At 37.4% G+C, this 21,275-nt stretch overlaps 1 protein-coding gene across 1 annotated transcript in view; it reads left to right on the top strand.

The window, feature by feature from the left end:
* Positions 1 to 21,275, top strand: part of ARHGAP15 (Rho GTPase activating protein 15) — a 590,590-nt gene that overhangs the window by 317,094 nt on the left and 252,221 nt on the right. The window contains exon 8 of the mRNA XM_007121694.3: positions 12,554 to 12,676. Within this exon, the coding sequence (XP_007121756.1) occupies positions 12,554 to 12,676 (123 nt within the window). The remainder of the gene's footprint in view (positions 1 to 12,553; positions 12,677 to 21,275) is intronic.

Below are 21,275 nucleotides of genomic sequence, written 5' to 3' on the forward strand. Positions count from 1 at the left end.
GCGCCTAGAGCCCGTGCTCTGCAACAAGAGAAGCCACTGCAGTGAGAAGCACGCGCACCGCAACGAGGAATAGCCCCCACTTGCGGCAACTAGAGAAAAGCCCGTGCGCAGCAACGAAGACCCAAGGCAGCCGAAAATAAATAAATAAATAAATTTTTTTAAAAAGTAAGGAGCATTTATTTTATGTTCCCTCAAGTTCATTCCAGATTTAATATTTCATGTTTCTGTGACTCCAACATGAACTGCCCCCAAGATTGGGGTTATCTGATGGTCAAAAACAAGGAGAAGCTTGGCAACTTGATTACAATTAACTCATCTAGGAAAAGAAATAAAATATTCGGGATAATAATTGGATTTTGGCAGAAAGTAAATCTCCTATCACTATTTTTTAATGGAAAGAAGAGTTAATCTGAAGGTGTGACTGTAAAGCAGAATGCAGTTTCAGTTGTCACAGACCTGGGGACCATCGTCTCCATAAAGGACCCCACATATTCTCCAAATAGACAACAAATAAAACACTGTATATCCTGACCGCTTCAAGTGTCACAATGATATGGGTCTTTCTGGGTCTTTTCCTAGTTTTTTCTCCTTCTTTAGCAATGTATGTTATGAATTATGATTATTGCAATGGAGCCAAGTATTCACCGGCTCCAGCTAGATCTTTGTTTAGCAAGCATAAACTCACTGCCAGCTGCAAATTGCAGCTGTCTGTCAGCATTTGTGAGGACAAACCGCTCCACTATCCCGGATCACTTATCTGTAGACTGCATACTGTGTCCTCAGTTCTGCTCAGCCCACCCTTTGCATTTTCAATACCCTTCCTGTGGGGGAGGGTCTCAGTGGTTTACAAGCACATTTTGGAGCAAATAGCTTGAAGCTTACATCAAAACGATGCATCTACTAGAGGGTCCTATCCCAGTAAAACTATTCTGTGAGAGACTAACTGTCTCTGGCCTGACATCCCCTGATCTCCAATGTCCTGAAAAAGGCATGGGAGGCTGCCACGCTGACAACCAGCCGTTCTTCAGGACAGAGTGACCCCTGCAGAGAGTGCCAAGAGAATGGGCCCAAGGCCAGGAGCCTGTCTCAGAGCTAGGGAATGTGAGGGTTGAGAAGGCCGTGGCCAAGGGGCAAAGCCAGAGGAAGGACATGGTCCAGGGGGCTGAGTGAGGCCATTCTGCTGGGCCATAGTGTGGAGGAGCAGGAGGCAAGACTCAATGGAATCCTTATCTTGGGAGAAATCCTAGTCTCAAATGTTCAAGTAAACTTGGAACTCTGTCACTTAAGGAGGGGATTTGCACAATGATACATTTTGCTTGTGTAGCATTTGCCAGCCTTCTAAGCAAATTTTTTTCTTTAAATTTCCAGGCATGCTTAGACTGGGGAAGAAGCTGACAGCACCACACCAGATTTAATTAAAGTATTTGTAGACTTAACCAAGTCTTCCCTGTTTTATCGTCAGAGTAACTCGTGAGTTCTAAGGATCACTTTTTTAGAGGGTTGACAATTTTAGGAATATTCTGAGAATTATCCCAAGATCTAGGAATACCCTGCTTTCCCCAGGCATTTGCATACAGTAAACTCTGAGCTTTGTAGAGGGTGAAAACTAAGACTGAAGGTTCTTTAGGCCCTGGAATGCTCTTCGTACACTGCAGGAAGCATGAGATATGATCAGTCAGTACTTAGGGAAGGTATGCTTTTAGATTTTGTTTAATAATATTTTCAAATAAAAAAATAAATCTGGAATTCTTCCCACTCATGAGGGTATTATGAGAACTGCTCTTTGTTATGTAAGAGTGTTGTTTCAGTAAGAAATGTGCCCTCTTGGGAAGAAAGGCACAATGCAAATTCAAATTAGTAATGAAACTGTACAATGTGTAGCATATGGCCAAAGTTGGCCTGAGTCACTCGTGGGAGAAAACAGAATCTAAGACTTGGGAAAAGTCACATCCCTGGGGTGTGTGTGTGTGTGTGTGTGTGTGTGTGTGTGTGTGTGTGTAGGGCTGTGTATGTTTGTGGACAGGGGAGCAATGACCCAACATAAACTCTTTCTTTCCCACAACTTAAACATACACACAATACTTAAAATAGTTTCATTCAGGGGTAGAAACCGTGAGAGTCACAGGATCATTAAACAATAGCAAAGCTCTGTTAGTCCATGATCTTTCCATATTCAAGAGGATTGTAAAATAAAAACAAGACTCTGCAAGAGATTGACATTTTCCAAAGGGATAGCAACTTACAGTACAAGAGTATTTGGATTGCTAAGTGCCTTCCCTTCTCTCTGTGCTGCAGTTTGCTGCTTTGTTCATTGTGAAACCTGTTTGCTGGATGTGTTACATGCAATGAGCTTTGGTGTTAAAATAAACAGAGAGGAAGGCTGCAATAATGTATTTCAGTTAGGAGGAAGCACTTGAAAGAAATTGGTTTTGCTATACACATGATGTGAGCCAATCAATAGTGGTTTAGTCTGACAAGCACTGTCAATATCCATTGTCACAGTTCAGAAAGTCTTTAATGGATAGTTCTTCAAAACCCAATGATTTCAACGCATGTTCAAAGTCTTGAAATACACTCTACCTGGCAGAAATTAATCACAGATAAACTATTGGGGTTGTATACAAGTATTTTTTTTAACTGAGAGCCAAATAGCCGTCAATTAAAATGTATATGTATTAATATATTAATCATATAAATTAATATAAACTTAATGTATGCAACAGCTAAAGGCATAATCTAATAATACCAGATACGTAATAAATGACCAGTAAATGCTGAAAAAATGAGAGGCACTAGGATGGAAGGTGAAGAGTGCACTTTTCATACCACCTCATCTGTTTACTTACTGATTATTACAACCATGATTGTGATACAGGGTAACTATCATAACCTCACAGTTCATAACGATTGTTAGTTTTTATTGAATGCTTACTATACCCTAGATATTGTGCTGATGTTTGGCATATATCAGGGTATTTACCTGCTCTAACAATCCTTGGTAGGGATATTGTCAGTGCCATTTAACAGATGAGAAAATGGAGGCAAAAAGAACTTATACTGCTTAAATAAGATCTTACCGGGCTTCCCTGGTGGCGCAGTGGTTGCGCGTCCGCCTGCCGATGCAGGGGAACCGGGTTCGCGCCCCGGTCTGGGAGGATCCCACACGCCGCGGAGCTGCTGGGCCCGTGAGCCATGGCCGCTGGGCCTGCGCTCCGGAGCCTGTGCTCCGCAACGGGAGAGGCCGCAGCAGAGGGAGGCCCGCATACCACAAAAAAAAAAAAAAAAAAAAAAGATCTTACCACTGTTAAGTATCAGAGTTGAAATTCAAAATCCAAAACTGGTAGTATTCAAAAGAGAGAAAAAATGCATGAGAGAGAACGGAACACACATTTTTGAAAAGGAACAGCATTAGCTGTTAGAAGGAGGCCACATATTAGTGTTCTTATCTGCCTTCCCCTTAAATGCTGATCCTGAACTTACTCCTATGAAGCAACTAGGAATAATACAGGCCGACTCTGTGGTTGGGTATAGAGAAGAATGAGATTCCTGGTTGGGCTGAGAGAAGAACTAAGGAGTTTGTAGACATGAATGTATGGACTTTGAATGTATTGTGGGCTAAGGGTGCATCATCTGTTTTTGAAAAAAGATTGTGTGATGACAGGAATCAAGAAAAAGGACTAAGAAGTTGAGAGAACCGGCTAGGTCACTAGGCATTTTTGCTTAGAAGGAAGCCCCAATCTCCACCCTATATAGCTCTATTTCTATATTCATTCTTGTCTTGCTACATTCAGCCACCTGGAGCATGGTGAGTGATCCTTGTATTCCCCTTCTGCCCAGTAGCTGAAGAGCTCAATTTGTGTTTATGATGGTTATGGCTCTGTGCAGCCCAGAAGCCATCTTCAGCTGTTCTGACTGACAATCCAGAGAGTATTCAGCTGTCAACACTGTTGCTGTCCTGTGATTCACTAATCTCGCCTAAAGCAACTCATTTTCCCTTTTAGGTCTACGGTGACACGTAGCACCTAGAGTAATTTTGTCAGCAGTTCACCTGAAGCAGATGATTTAAGACCTTAGGTTGGAAGTAGTTGACCACAGTGGGAGGCTACTGCCATCTCTCTATGTCCTTAGAACTTTGACAGCATTGCCAAACAGATAGAGAGGCAGGCAGTGGGGCAGGTTAGGCATGCCCAGGGGCTCCAAATCCAACAGCCCTGCATTTGATTTCTGGCTCAGCCACTATTGGCTACTTGGCTTAAGCTCTCTGAACCTCAGATTCCTAATCTGCAGAATAGACAGCAATAAGAGAACCTACCACACTGAATGATTTTAAGGACTAAATGAGATATGACATTCTTAGTACAGTTCCTTGTCACACTGGTAGTACTCTACAAACATTAGTCATTATTAATAATGCATGTGATTTTAAGATGATCAGATTGACTAGTCAAAATGGAAATTGAGACTGCTTTAAAAGAATCAATACTATATAGATTATTATATGTAATTATGTATATGATTATATATATATAATTATAATATTTAGATTGTGAGAAAAGTTAAATATATATATTTATTTAACTTTTCTCACAATCTAAATAAACACTTTATTCCACCACTTCCTATTAAATATTGATTTTTTTTGACTATATATTTTCCTGTCCTGGTTCAAATTTTATGTTTGAAAAATTAAGGATGCATTGTAAAATATTCTTGATCACGCATAGGGCCAAGAGTTTAGAGATTAAAGAAAAAGCTTCAGAGTTGTTATATATTTCTCTCCCCATGCCTGCTGAGAATACAGTATCTGTACACACATTTTCACAAAGGTACAAATACATACACGTGCACAAAATACATAGTGATAGCTCTATTTATGTCTGTATGGAGAGAAGATTTTAATACCACCTACCCAATGCAAATACTGCTAAGCATGAGTCAGTATGTAAAGTAAGCATGGAAATTGTCTGATACTCTTAAATATGAATATCATTTCTTTCTCCAACTTGGCTTTTTTTTTCCATAGAAATCTAAGTGTTAATTTCCTAGAATTTTGTCATGCTTCTACCTCTATGGGGGGAATTGCCATGCCTACAATCCTATTGTTTTGGTTTTTCTTTTGTTCTCTGTTTGTGGACTGATGTTCACATTCATCTATAAGACTCTTCTCATTTGATTTGGCCATGGCCTGTTTTCTATCACTAGGAGAGAACCCATCCCTGTATTTAATATGCAGCCTTTCCTCATGGAAAACATGTTTCTACTTCATGGTGCCCTTTGTCTGGATTGGTGCCGTATGTTATTTTTTTCTTTCTTTCTTTTTTTTCCTTAGTAATTTTACTTTCAAAATCAGTTACTGCCTTAGCTCAGTAACCCCTTACTCTATTAGCAAATTTATCAAAGTTTTGAAATAGCTCTTAAGTGACAAAGTTTTACCAACACTACATTAAGTTGTAAGAAGCCAAGATAAAATATCTAGTCAATAGATGTCTTGATGATCTGAATCTTTACATCTTATACTGTATCTGTATCTGATTCTGTTTCAGGAAAAAATGTCATCATATGTCTCTACACACACCATAGGTTTTTGCTATTTAGGTGTATTCTCTTTTTCTTCTTTCCTTTTTTTTGTGAATATGTAGTATTTCCATAACCTTTGATGCAAAAGTCTTTTGCAACTCTGGCTTATAGTAAGAAACCAGAGAGACTAACAATTGAAAGAAAATTATATTTGTGATGAAATTACTCAATATTTGCAGTACAGTTTTGAAGTTGTCATCATCATCATCATAACCATCCTGAAAGTTATTCTTTAAGTAACTCCATGGTATGCTAAATGCTGTAAAAAGAGTTTAAATATAATACCCTGACTCACACTATAGAAATGCATTATCAACATAGACACATCTAAGATATATCATGAGCAAAATTAAAATATTAGGTCAATACATGAAAAGACAATAAAGAATTTATACATTACTGGAAAAAGCAGTTAATGGCATTTCCATATGGCTGAATTACAGGGCCATGACAGTAAACTTCCAGCTCTTTATTGACATTGAAAATGTAAAAATGTGATTAGATTTGTCTATTTAAACTAGATAATTTAGCCTAAGAGTAAACATATTTCATTGCATGAATTCTCACTCCTCTTTAAATGAGTAGATAGTATAAATATGAAACATTGGCAAGAGGACGTTTTCATACCCTTCTATTTCCAACTGATTATTTATTTTATATTTCTACAATGTCTAAGTGGGAATTAAGTGGTTAAAATAAAGCACTGCTGTTAAAATGCCCTGCATTCCCACTTCCAATTATTTCCAGATTTAATCATGATTTGTGTTTCAAGTAAGTCACTTAAAGTTTCAATAACTTAGCTCCTCAGGGGATTGAAATTATGACTTCTGTTTACACTGAGCATGTGAAAAAAAAAAGAGATATTAAATGACCAACAGTACATTAAGTCCAGACTTATCCTTTCTGCCCACTCTGACATGGAGTTATGTGCAAAGTTTTTGAGCTCTAAAACCACACTCTGGAGAGGGCAAAGCAGTATTTATTACAGCCTAATGAATTAGGGCAAGCAGATATGCCCTGTAAAGGAATCAGGCAGGAGACTGGCAAGAAATTTAATAAACTTTATTTCTCTATTTTGGGTAAGGTGCTCTTGTTTTAGTAATTTAGAAAGTGGTACAACAGGGTAATTCCAAATACAAGAAGAAGGTCATATTGGAAAATATGAAAGGAGACAATCAGCACTTTGTTATGTAATCCGTGTGATGGTTTGAGAAGTGTTTTCGAATCTCTGGGGATGAAGAGCCTGATATAACCCTATTTTGTCATTTCTTTCTGGATTTCCCTCTCCAAACTGCAGTGCGGTAAGATGATTGCACTAAGCAACTGCCGCCAGTTTTGCTCTGAACATCCTACCAGACTCTCTGTGTTGGGAGCTCTTAGCTGCTAATACAACTATCTATCTACACCTGATGTTGATCCCTATGTAAAACCCCATCAAAAAAGTGACAACAAGTAGCCTAGAAAGTTGTTTGTAATAGCATTTCTGAAGGGTAATGACTCTACTTTCCTTTAGCAACATTTCTGAGCTCTCCCAGCATTTCCAAATTTAAAAAATAATAATATTAACAACATGTAATTGTAACATGGGAATACCGCGAGAACAGCAGTTTGGCAGGAAAAAGGGATATTTCAAAATAAGGTCCATAGCAAGAAAAATTCTGGCAGATGCACAGTTCTGGATCATATTATCCAAACCGTTGGATTCCCATTACTAAAGTTGGGAAATAAATATACAAAGGGCATCCATTACAGTAAGCATTCCTACCTCTAGAGGTGGTTTTAACACCATAACGGCTGCGTCAGGTATAAAACTTGTGTTGGGCTAATGCCTTATTCTCATTTGTAATGATATTTATTGAAGATCATCTTGAAAAGCCCAGAATCCTAACTGTTCTCTGGTGTGAGCAGCTTTAACACCAATTAAATCTCTCCACTGGTTAAAGCTAATGCCTTTGGCCTATGAGTGTGGAGACTTAAACTGCCTATTGTTATTCAAAATTCTTACGCTTTGAAAAATAGTCTATTTGTTTGGGCTTGAAAGAAAAGATCACCCATCAGTGGAAAAAAAAAAAAGAGAGAGGAAGCATAAAGGAAATAATAGTAAATTCTAGAATACCTGGAAAGCTAATCCAATTCAAGTTAACTTTTCGTGGAGGTGAAAATATGTAGAATTAAGAGTGATTCCTCTGTAAATCAGATTAAATGCTTTGGAATTTAAACCCCTATCTCTTTAGTCTCTTTTCATTTTTGAATAAAAAGTTTAAATGGGAACGGAATAAAACTGCTCATTGGCTTAACATAAATCTTTAAATTGCAGTAAGCTTCACCCTCAAAAAGTAGTTGAATCTCTGAGGAAAGAGAAAAGGCTGAATTCTATTTTTCATAAATGATGGATTATTGTACCACACTGTGTATTTTCCAGTAAAGTGTCCTTTTATTTGCACTGTGTGATTACAAGTTTCTAAAAGTATGTGTGGGGTCACTTGGGTGCTGTGGGAAAGTGGAAGGAACACTGTTCTGTTAAAATCAGTAGTGAAATCAGAAGCAAACTATGTCCTGATTACCATAGGCATGTGTTTAAATTTTGCTTTCCTTAATTGGTTATGTTGTATTTACTTAAAATGAACAATTTGGCAAGTTTTTCTCCCTTGACAACAGAAAAGCATAAACTGTTTTATAAGTTTGGCTGTTAAAATCAGATTTGTAAACCACGATATTCAAAGAGTTTTATTGCTGTTTACAGGGGTCCAGTGATGGACTTTGCTTTATAACCATGTGCTTTTTACATTTTTAGTTTGTATTTACAGTGCTTTCAAGTTATTTGGTTAATAAAAATTATGCCATATATTATAGTCATCTATTGACTTTAACTTCTGCATATCTCTTCTTAGAAGAAAGTGAGCAAAATGAATGATGGCAAAGGCCTGGCAATTTGACTTGTCATCTGAGGACGATTATTTATGGCATCAGGAAATGGAAGTTGACACTCTAGTCTGTCTCCAGGAAAGTCATCATTAGAGGCAACTTTGGATAGTTTGGCTATGTTAAAAACTGTGTAATCATATTCAAGACTCTGCTAGTTTCTCAGAATGTATGAGAAAGAAACAAGCTAAAGCATTTTAAAATACACTTTCATTTTTCTTGAAAAACCAGTGTACCTTACATACATTTCTCACATGTGGAGGCAGAAGTTGGTATTAAAAACAATATATATATATATACTCTATATAATTACTTTCATAATCTCACATTTATACCATATGTATGTGTAATACATATGGTATAATAATAATAATTTACAAAGTACTTTTTAATCATATCATTTTTACTAGTCCCTAACTGGCAGAAAAAATACCTCTTTTGGCCCTTAATTTCTTGACATTCTATCATGGAAAATGACAAGATTTTGAGGTGAGACTAGACATAGAAAATGGTAACCTGTGAAAATTTAGATTGATTATTCCATATCATTTCAAAGGCAGACTTGAGACCAGAATTACTGAGGTAGATTTTTCCTGAAGGATAAGTGTTCCTTTAGCTCCCAGTACTAGAACCCAGAACCATGGGGCCTTGATACAGCTATCAATTGGAGCAGATTATATACGACTGGACCCAGATGAAAGTTGATAGAATAGCATATAAGCACAGTATATTAAGACACTCAGAATGACTCATCCAATCATACAGTTTTGAATCAGTTAATGCCTGACATTCATGGTCCTGTAAAAGCAACTATGGCTTGCATGGGTTTTCAAGGCACTGCTATTTCTCCAAAATGACCTGAGGTCAGTTCCTGCTCTAAACCCTTAGTCTCCTATACTTCAGACTCCTTACCATGATGTATTATTACTACATAGACCATATGCATTTCTATCCACAACAGTTAAATCCAGCACTGCCATGTATTCAGTAGGTGGTCAGTGTGTGTGTGTGTGTGTGTGTGTGTGTGTGTGTGTATCACCTAGCAGCACTGTCCAAAAATATCTGAGCTATGTGTGTAATTTAAAATCTTCTCATAGCCACATTTTTTAAAGTAACAAGAAATAAGTTTTAATAATATATTAATTTTAACAATATATTTTTTAACAAAAATATCCAAAACATTATTATTTCAACCTATGGCACAAGCTGCATTTCAAGTACTCAATAGCCCTGAGTGACTAGTGGCCACCATGTTGGACAACACAGATCTAAAGCAGTGCTCCTCAAACCATTTTACGTTCAAATACACAAAAAAATGATAATATTTGCGTAGACCACTGGAACAAATAAATGAGACTGCTCATAGCCAACAACAACTTCCCAGCGGCTCAGGTTGCCTTGGTCCTGCTCAATTACCCAGAGTGCTGAGGGCATCCGTAAATCTCACTCTACATAACCATCCTGTCAGATACAATAGTTGGGACCCTCTGGTCTACAGAAGTGCTTCCCAACCTTTTCAAGTGATAGACCCATTGACCACCCTCACATGAGAGTGGTTGTACTTTTATAAACAGCTCATTTAATTAATAGATAGCAGATAGATAGACAATAGATAGATGATAGATCAGATATGTTCGTTTTACATATTTTTATATACATGCTACTTATAGAGAGATATATTATTAAAATAATAGGGGTTTTTTTTGCTTTTCACTGTTGCTTTACATTTTGTCAGTGTGGGAGTAGCCCTTCCACCACCAATAAACAAGAACTGAAGCAGATCCTATAACTTGTCCCTTCAGTTTAAGGGAATGATTCTCAGCAGGGAGCACTTTTTCCCCCCTCTCACCCCAGAAGACATTTAGCAGTGTCTGGAGACATTTTTGATTGTCACAATTGAGGAGAGTGTGCTACTGACATATTGTGGGTGGAGGCCAGGGAGGCTTCTCAACATCCTTATCCTGTACAGAACAACTCCCTGCAAAAAAGAATTTTCTGGCCTAGAATATCAATAGTGCTAAGATTGAGAACCTTACTTTGAGGTAATATAAGATATTATGGTCTTTTAAGTGGCAAGTACTGTCTCAACTCAGTATTTAATAGTGTATAACCCCATATGATAATCAAAATTTTGAACTTAATTTAAAATTAAAACTCCACTCTACGCTTAGCTAGGAGGAGGGCAGGATGTCTTCCTCTTCTTTTCCTTAGCCTAACACTTCACCCCAACTCCCCATTTTGCTAACACAAGTTTATAACTACTTTGTGGTCAAAGCTAGAGGAAGGAGGTTGCAAAAATGTCCTTATTTGACCAGTTATAAGAAAGCTTCTCACACTCTAGGCCTGGCAGAATTTTTAAAGCATACACTCTCCCTTATGCACTTTTGTGGGTTCCTTGGAGACCCCACTGGAAAAATTTGACTTCAGATCCTCTAATTCAGGCAATTTATTTTCTTCCAGCTGCAGCTCCCTCCTAAGTCTCTCTCTTTTTTCTTCTGAGTTCCTCAGGAGAATATAGAATGACTCAAGTAAAGCTCCCCTACAACTGTAACTTAGTAAAATGTTTTGCACCCAATAGCTACTTAAAAAATTTTAGTTGATTAAAACCATTCTACTTTAAATGACTACGTGAGCTCCTGATATTTATGTTTTCCTTCCCCTTCCATTCTTTCACCAATACTCCAGTACATTAGAATACCAGATAAAATCCTATGAGACTGGTCCTATATCCAAACTGGACCTTGGACAAGTTACTTAGCTTGACTCTTTGACTTAGCTTCTTCATCTCTAAAATGGATGAATTAGTTTATATACTTCAAAAGGTCACTTGAGGTTTGATTCAACAAATATTGACTAAACACTTACTAATGCTAAACAGTGTTTGAGGTATTAGGGACACATTAGTGAACAACATTTGTAAAAGTAGATAAAAATCCCTGCCTACATGTAGCTTACATTGCAGTAGAATTAGGTTAAGTAATGTTAGGTGCTTCGGAGAATATCAAGCATAAATTACGGTGTCAGTACATTTTAGTCATATTATTATTAACCCAACTGAATGATTGGCTTATTCTAAAATATGATTTGAGAGGAAAAGAACCTCTATGTTCCTACTTAAGTGCCCCAAATCCTCACATGACATCAGTAATTAGATTAAGACAGTGAAGGACCCACTACGATCTGTATCTCAGGTCATAGAGATAATAAATTCCTATCATTTCAGGAATTATTAATGATAAGAATCATTGTTAACAAGTTAGTTAATAAAGTCATTAATAATAAGATACCTTGAATGTATTTAGACTCCGTGCTTAATGAAGGTACAGACCTTAAGTGTTACGTTCATCGTTGAATTCACAGCTTTTAGCATGGGCTGTGATAATCAGTAGACATTCAGCAAATATTTGCTTAGGAAATGAATTTGACACACACCTAACTTTGAAGATAACGGTGAGGCTAGGAAACTGAGGATGGGGGATTGATGAAGACATGGCAAAAGTTTGAGGCAATATGTGTTACAGAATTTCACCTAGTGGTAATTTCACACAAATAAGAAGAGCAAGAAATATCTGCTTTCTGTAAAAGAAATCACTTTGGGTTAACTTGATAAAGAAAATTGACGAAATTATTTGGGCAAGCAGGATCTTTGAAAATGCCTACATTTCCTACAGGCAGTATATAATCACAATTAATTGAAATTAACCAGAGCTTTTTATCTCTAAGTTAGATGAACTTTTCTACAATTTTGTGTATGGATACAGTTAGGTGGAAATATACAGATAAAGATTATTGTGGGAAATATGAGGAAATGAATGTGAAAATAAATTGTGAAAATATGGAGCTAACCACATTCTCATTACACATGCATGTTGCAACAGAGCTAATATTTTCATATGGGCAAATTTTTACTCCTATGCCCTGTCTAAACAGAAGGGCCTGAGCTATTAATTCAGGTAGTTGTCCCATAACTACGTTTTCTATTCATATTTGCATAAAGTAATAATCATAAAGGAAAAATTTACTGAAAGCCTCTGACTTTTTTTTAAATCTCCAGTGTTCAGACTGCATCACAGTGCTTCTGATACAAGTGACAAAAACCGAGTTAAAAGCAGATTAAAGAAGTTTATTACCCGAAGACCTTCCCTGAAAACTCTGCAAGAAAAAGGACTTATTAAAGGTATAGAACATTTCATACTTTAACTGTAACAGTGATAAATAAATGTGCCTCTGTGTCCATGGTTATTCAGCTCTAAAGGAGTATTAAGATATTTTAGTCTTTTTAGGTTGCTTATTAAATGTTCTGCTCTATAACAGAGGAAAAAATAGTTGTCCAGAAAACTAATCCTGAGAAAATAAAGGTTGTGTCAGAGGATCATTGAAAAAAAACACCTAGTTTTGCCCTCAGAGGATCTGGGCTCTGGACCAGGAGCCGAGAAGAAATATCGTAGTGGCCCATCAGAATGATCCCATGTCCGCATGCGCCCGCACAATCCTAGTTATACCTATTGTCCCAGAATGCTTAGTAACAGCAGCACTTTTCATTCTCAGATGAGTCCTGATTTGTATAATAAGTTATCTGATCATGTAGTCATAGTCTGAAGTAAGTGCGAGGAAGAAAGTGCTAGGAAGAAAGTCCAAGATAAACTAGTGTCATGAAAACTTAACAGATTTGAGAGCTGGAGAACCTAGAACTCAGTCTAAACTGAAATAAGCAGATACTTTTGCAAATATATCTAAAGTATATAAAATAACCTAGACCAGCCCAGCCACCAGAATAAAAAAACACTCTGGCAAGAGACTGTAATTGGAATTCAGACCTTGATTCTACCACTCACCAATATGGACATTGAACAAGTTATTATCTCTGAGCCTCAGATACCTCTTCTGTTAAATGGGTATACTTATACCCACCACTGAGAGGACCACTAAAACAAATAAATGAGATAATCCATTTAAAGGATTTAACAGAGTTTCTGGAACATAAGTATTCAAGAAATGTCCTCTGCTATTATTAATGCTATTATTATTCATTACTGTTGTTATTACCGGTAGTGTACCAGATAGATGAAAGGATGGATAGACAGATAAAACCAGTGATGTAGATTTCTATAACTGGAAATCATCTCTTAGATCACACAGGCAAATATATTATTTTCCTAAGAAGAAAACATAGGCATCAAGTCCATTATTCTCTCTGGTTTTCAAATTTTCTAACTGATGCATATATTTTGAAAGTTAAATACAAGAAAGAATTTGGGCTAAAATAAAGTCCTAAAATAAACTTTGAGAACAAAGTTGAAAGACTGATCCTTATAGAAATCAAAAAGTGGGGACTTCCCTGATGGCGCGGTGGTTAAGAATCCGCCTGCCAATGCAGGGGACACGGATTCAAGCCCTGGTCCGGGAAGATCCCACATGCCGCCGAGCAGCTAAGCCCGTGCGCCACAACTACTGAGCCTGCGCTCTAGCACCCACGAGCCACAGCTACTGAGCCTGCACGCCACGACTACTGAAGCCCGCGCACCTAGAGCCCGTGCTCCACAACAAGAGAAGCCACCGCAATGAGAAGCCCGCTCAGCATAACGAAGAGTAGCCCCGACTCGCTGCAACTAGAGAAAGCCCGGGCGCAGCAATGAAGACCCACCGCAGCCAAATAAATAAATAAATAAATTTATTTATTTTTTAAAAAAGAAATCAAAAAGTGATTTAATATGCAATTATTTCTCAGGAACAGGACAAAACAGATAATATTTTCAGCACTACTTAGAATGAGAATTATTTCAATAGTTTAGACTAACTGTGTGACCTATCAATTTCAGTCCATTTTAAAAGAGGTGAACATATCACAAAAATCATCTAGCATTCTGAACCAATTGTGAAAGGTGAAATTTTATGCAGCATGAACGTACCTATCACTAATAGAATGGAAAATTCTTAGAATGTAAGCATTTGGAAGTAGAACTAGAACGTGCTTTAAATCAGTCTTAGCTCAGACTTTTACTCTCTGAAGTGTCCTTTTCAGTGGACAGCATTTGGTCCTCTACAGATCCAACTTCATGTAGTAATACAGTAGTACCTTCAATTCTGCCTTCGAATTTATCCCCTAGATTAAAAGTTTCTTAGAAAGGACTCAGTAGCATGTTACCTGCCATCCTGACAAAATATAAAACCAGATAAGTAGCCCAAACAATCCCAATCTGACATAAAGTCCAAATTTTTCATGACTGTGGCAAAATAAAAGGGGTTTTAATTCAGTGGCACAGTCTGGCCCCAGTCAAAATGCTAAAGAATTAATAACCGTAGTGCTCTAGAATTGGTCTCAGAAAGCAGCAGAGAAACCGGATGCCTGATGCAGTTTTCATACTGATGTAATGGAACCACCAAACACACTCCAATGATACATTTCCTATCTTAGAGCTCCATTACATTTTCACCATAGCTGACCAATGAGTCAGTATTCATTAGTAGGGCTATGGAAAATCTATGTGAAATTCCAATTTGATAAGCTTCCATTGTTGTCTTCAGTGGAATTTTCTTCCAAATACAGTTCAAGTTATGCAAATATAGTCACTTCTTGGGCTTGTTTCAGTTTTAACTGTGAATTTTTTGTAAGGCTTCTTCTGAGACTTTTTTTTTAACCAAGTAGAAAGGATTAAACCAATTTTTAAAAAACGCAGGCCTAGTCAAATTTAGTACTTTAAGTCCATTTTCTTAGCACATCTAAGGCAAAGACTTAGAAAAAACCAATGAAATCAGTGTTTCTGATTGGTTATGAAAACTCACATAACATAAATTAATGATTAACAGTTAAATATTTAATTTCTCCAAGTAAAATGACTTAACTCTTTCAAGAGAAGAATTATTTAGAAAGAGGGATAATGCCTTTAAATTTATTCTGCAGTGCATTTGCCCAAAGAATATATATCAAATTCTTTAAACTGTCTAATTTTCCACATGTGGAATAAAGGCCTCCATCACCAAGGTTTGGGAAAGCTGTACGTGGTAGTTTGCGTCTTACAAGTGTGCTTCCTGATACCTGGGCGGGGCTTGACAAGGCCACAGACACTTTTCAAAGTGTTTACTCTTTTATGTAGTGTTCCCAACAGACTGAGAGGCCCGAGTTTTGAATTCAGCCAGCCTTTATTGAGCCCTCACTGTGGGGCAGGAAAGGCTGTGTTTTATGGACTTTAAATGCCAGCAGAACTATTTTCACAAAGTACTTTATGTGAAAGAAAACTGTCCCAGTATCACACAGTCTAAGCTCAGTCACAAAGCCTTTCTTCAAAACCTGTTTTTAGGACTCACGGAGACCTAGCCAATATGTGATTTCTTTGGCTAGGTTTTAGATCTGGAAACAGTCTCTTGATGGGGCTGCATTTTCTGATTTCTTTAATATGACTAATGAGAAGGGTACATTGTGATGCCAAAAAGGGGCCAGCAGATAATTCTGAATGATCACCCAGTGGAAGGAAATCGTAATAGCTCAGGTGGGTGTTGCAATCATTGTGCCATTGCAGTGGTAGCGTCTGAAAAGCTTTCAGTTTCTCCAAGTGCTTTCACATTTGCCAAGGGAATGGCAAGAGCTTTTTAAAAGTATGAGTTTATTACATTGAGCCTCTCATAGAAAACAAAACTCCAATCAGTATAATATGTAAATTATAGGGAAGAGGGTACATTTTAGGGTGGTAGGTGTGCTCATACATGTCCTCTACTTGCTTTTGGAACTGAGATAATAGCTCTTTAGCGTCAACCAAACTACCTTATGGAATCTTTCAAATGGCAGCATTGACATCCAAGAACAGAAAACACTTGGTAGTGCAATTTTTAGAAAAGATAACAATTGGTTGGTTTTTTAGGAGCAACTAGTGTTTCCTTATATCAAAATGATAGAGTTAGAAAGTACTGTATATTTAGAAAGTGGTTTCTTTCATCTTTGTATGGACAAAACCATACTGGATGATATTAGTAGAAATTGAGAGTAATGCTGCACTACTTGTATTTTTTACTCAGTATATTGTAAAGGAAACAACCAGTCTGAAGATGAAATAGTATGCCTCCAGGATTTATGATGAAAAGCAGTGTTTTCCTGCCTTACCCCAGTTTTCCTTCTTGCAGGGCACCGTTTGGAATGGTTTCTGTTCGCAGTTCTTCTGGTGGCTGCCTCCATATCTTATGTTATTGTTATTTGGGGTATAGATTTTTGTCAATATCTTTCTTATCTGTAATGTTTTAATATCTTTATTTATAAAGCTTAGACATTACCTCAGATTTATTTTACAATGAATCTGACTTAATTAAACTAGACTTCATCTACCTGGCCCTCTCTTCCCCAAATACTCAAATAGAGCTGGTCTTGCTGTTACTATTGGCTTCCTCTGAAACACCCAACATACTTGAACCTCTATTTATTGTTCTATTAACCATAGAAAATTGAGACTTAATGCATTCATTGGCAAGATGAGAAGCATAGTGTCCTTTTCCCCTTTCATCTCCTCTGCCTTTGCTATTGAGTCGTCTACATTTTGAAATTTTATATTATTTCACTGGTTTCTGTAATTATGACTTATTTATAGGTTGACTCTAAAAGCAGAAAACCAAAAAAACAGCATTTGTATGATTATGATTAGGTAAGGCTGCTTACTGCAGCACCAAGTATTAGACTTCCTTCCCTTTTCTTATAATATCATGACCCTGTGACTCTCAAAGAGAAATGCCCCTTGATCCTGGTGAAAAAGATTCTCCTTTCTTTTACATTTGAAGGTTATATAATAAGTTTATGTTGTTTCACAACCACAATCAAGTCTTCTATTTCTCCCCCACCCTGGCATATTTTGAATCTAAATGTGAAAAAAACAGTCAGTTAGTCATGAGCGTTTACTTCATATTTATCATATAAATATTATGGAATTTTTCCCCAGGTAATTTGCCAGATTGGATTAATTTATCCATGGGTCCAATGCTATGCCATATTGGCCACACATATTATAATGTTCTTATTTTTAAAGCTTATGCTTCATCATTTGCTTATAATCATGCTGTTGTTTAGTCTGATATATTTTTGGATTGTGAATTTCTTGTACAGATGTTTTTTCCCCCAGAGTTTTATTTTTTATTGCTTTCTGAGCCTTTACATCCTCAAAGGCTTCAATCCTCTCAATTAAACATTCTATATACTTTAGTCTGTGACTCCCTGGTTTTTACCCCAGAATGTTTTCTAAAGTCCTTCCATCATCCTACTTCATTTGTATTGGTTGCTTTCCAGGCTTCACCTTTATCACCCTGTGATTTCCTTTCCCTGATCTTCTGAGTTGTATTCACTGTCTTCTGAATCACATGCCTTTTCTTTCTTGCTTTAATTTCTTCTATTTCTATGTAACTCCAGTAACTCATTTAGGAAACGTGAGACCTTGACTGCCTAAAAATATCCTCAGGATGCAGGCACACTTAATCAATAGTTTAGTTGGGCGTAAAATCCCATTTGCCTCTAGAATACAGAGTTGCAGCTTCCATTCTTACTCTTGTTACTTTGAATTTATTTTCTTTCAGAATCATTGAGGGTTTTTTTTGTTTTTTGGTTTTTGTTTGTCTTTGAGATTCTGTAATCGAGATCATGTATATTGGCAGAATTTTTAAAATGTATTCTGCTTGGCACTCAACTTGAAGAACAGTGACTCTTTGGCTCTGGAATTTTTTCTCTTTATTATTATGTTAATAAGTTTCTCCCATCAGTTTTCTCTTTTTCCTCTTTTGTGATCTTTATGATGTGAGTATTAGATCATCAGGATTGATTTTTCTCGTGTTCTGAAAGAATTCTCAGTTTGATCCCCCCTTTTTAAAAAAATTTTCATTTATTTATTTATTTATTTTTGGCTGTGTTGGGTCTTCGTTGCTGCACGCAGGCTCTCTCTAGTTGTGGTGAACGAGGACTCCTCTTTGTTGCAGTGCACGGGCTTCTCACTGCAGTGGCTTCTCTTGTTGCGGAGCACGGGCTCTAGGTGTGCGGGCTTCAGTAGTTGTGGCACATGGGCTCAGTAGTTGTGGCTCATGGGCTCTAGAGTACAGCCTCAGTAGTTGTGGCACATGGGCTCAGTAGTTGTGGCTCATGGGCTCTAGAGTACAGCCTCAGTAGTTGTGGCACATGGGCTCAGTAGTTGTGGCTCATGGGCTCTAGAGTACAGCCTCAGTAGTTGTGGCACATGGGCTCAGTAGTTGTGGCTCATGGGCTCTAGAGTACAGCCTCAGTAGTTGTGGCACATGGGCTCAGTAGTTGTGGCTCATGGGCTCTAGAGTACAGCCTCAGTAGTTGTGGCACATGGGCTCAGTAGTTGTGGCTCACGGGCTCTAGAGTACAGGCTCAGTAGTTGTGGCACACGGGCTTAATTGCTCCGTGGCATGTGGGATCTTCCCAGACCAGGGCTCGAACCCGTGTCCCCTGCGTTTGCAGGAGGATTCTTAACCTTTGTGCCACCAGGGAAGCCCCCCCTCCACCTTTATATTAATTTAGTTTTACTTAAGCAATTATATTTTCAATTTTCTAGATGTGTTTCTTATTCTCTGTTCTTTCTTGCATACCTCACTCTCTCACATGCTATGAGGGCAAAAATTTTGTTTGACCATGCAACTCCCATTCCCAATAGTGAGGATGGCACTTAGCACTCAATAAACATTAATTAATTGAGTAAGTGAGAAAACAGAAAATAGATTATGTTTTTTTCTAACTTATCTAAGGATATAAATTAAAATTTGTTGTTGTGGACTTTTAGGTTTTTTATTTTAAAATTTTCTCTACTTTGAATCATCAATTTCATCTGGTTCCTTTCATTCATATATTTTTCTCATTCTATTTCCATCACATAGTGACTTGACTCAAATATCTGGTGGGCCATGGTTGTCCATTCTTATTACAGAATGAGGCTCCAAAAAGATAAGCTGGAACTCTACATACATGGGTAGAGGTAGCTTGTCAATGATATGTTTTTGCTGTAGGGTGACTATAGGGACTACCATTTATGATGTGAGTATTAGATCATCAGGATTGATTTTTCTCGTGTTCTGAAAGAATTCTCAGTTTGATCCCCCCTTTTTAAAAAAATTTTCATTTATTTATTTATTTATTTTTGGCTGTGTTGGGTCTTCGTTGCTGCACGCAGGCTCTCTCTAGTTGTGGTGAACGAGGACTCCTCTTTGTTGCAGTGCACGGGCTTCTCACTGCAGTGGCTTCTCTTGTTGCGGAGCACGGGCTCTAGGTGTGCGGGCTTCAGTAGTTGTGGCACATGGGCTCAGTAGTTGTGGCTCATGGGCTCTAGAGTACAGCCTCAGTAGTTGTGGCACATGGGCTCAGTAGTTGTGGCTCACGGGCTCTAGAGTACAGGCTCAGTAGTTGTGGCACACGGGCTTAATTGCTCCGTGGCATGTGGGATCTTCCCAGACCAGGGCTCGAACCCGTGTCCCCTGCGTTTGCAGGAGGATTCTTAACCTTTGTGCCACCAGGGAAGCCCCCCCTCCACCTTTATATTAATTTAGTTTTACTTAAGCAATTATATTTTCAATTTTCTAGATGTGTTTCTTATTCTCTGTTCTTTCTTGCATACCTCACTCTCTCACATGCTATGAGGGCAAAAATTTTGTTTGACCATGCTACTCCCATTCCCAATAGTGAGGATGGCACTTAGCACTCAATAAACATTAATTAATTGAGTAAGTGAGAAAACAGAAAATAGATTATGTTTTTTTCTAACTTATCTAAGGATATAAATTAAAATTTGTTGTTGTGGACTTTTAGGTTTTTTATTTTAAAATTTTCTCTACTTTGAATCATCAATTTCATCTGGTTCCTTTCATTCATATATTTTTCTCATTCTATTTCCATCACATAGTGACTTGACTCAAATATCTGGTGGGCCATGGTTGTCCATTCTTATTACAGAATGAGGCTCCAAAAAGATAAGCTGGAACTCTACATACATGGGTAGAGGTAGCTTGTCAATGATATGTTTTTGCTGTAGGGTGACTATAGGGACTACCACACCTGTCTCAAATATCAAATATTTCCATTGGATACAGTATGCCTTATATACTCTTGATAAACTGAATCAGTCTTTATAGAATTTTTTGTGGTGATAGAAAATTTTCAACTCTATTTTACAATTAAGAAAATTGAATTTATTTGAAAGTAGAGCAGCTTTAGAATGTGACTAATCTAAGTTTAAAGGTAGATCCTGTCATTTACCAGCTGTATCATTTAATATTTGGTTATCAACTTTTTGATATACAAAATGTACATCATAAAAGTTAAATGAAATGATATATGTAAAGAATCTCACACAGTGCCCAGCTTATCTTAACCATTCAGCAACTCCCTCCCTCCCTCCCTTCCTTCCTTCTGTCTTTGCTTCCTTGTTTTCATCTTTCCTTCTTTCCTTTCTTTCCTGCTTCTTTCTTTTCTTACTTATGTTTATGGAGGAAATCATGGCCCAGATGACCCTAGGAAACCATTCTCCCAAGTATTCTTTTAATGTATGAGAAATCAATCCAGACAAGTGTCAAGGAAAGGCAGCAGTAACTCACTTACTTCAAGGAAACTATAAAGATCATTTGCAGTTGGCTCATATTTATCTTTTTTGGTAATTTTTATCATGATACTCTTTATACTCAAATGGGCATGAGCTCATTTTCTTTCCTATCTACACCCATTTACATGGTGTCATCTAATTGCTAGAATGTTTAATAATTACCCACACAACTAATTAAGGTTTTTGTCATATGAGAAAATAATG

Source organism: Physeter macrocephalus, chromosome 2 (genome assembly GCF_002837175.3).
Source record: "Physeter macrocephalus isolate SW-GA chromosome 2, ASM283717v5, whole genome shotgun sequence".
Lineage (NCBI taxonomy): Eukaryota > Metazoa > Chordata > Mammalia > Artiodactyla > Physeteridae > Physeter > Physeter macrocephalus.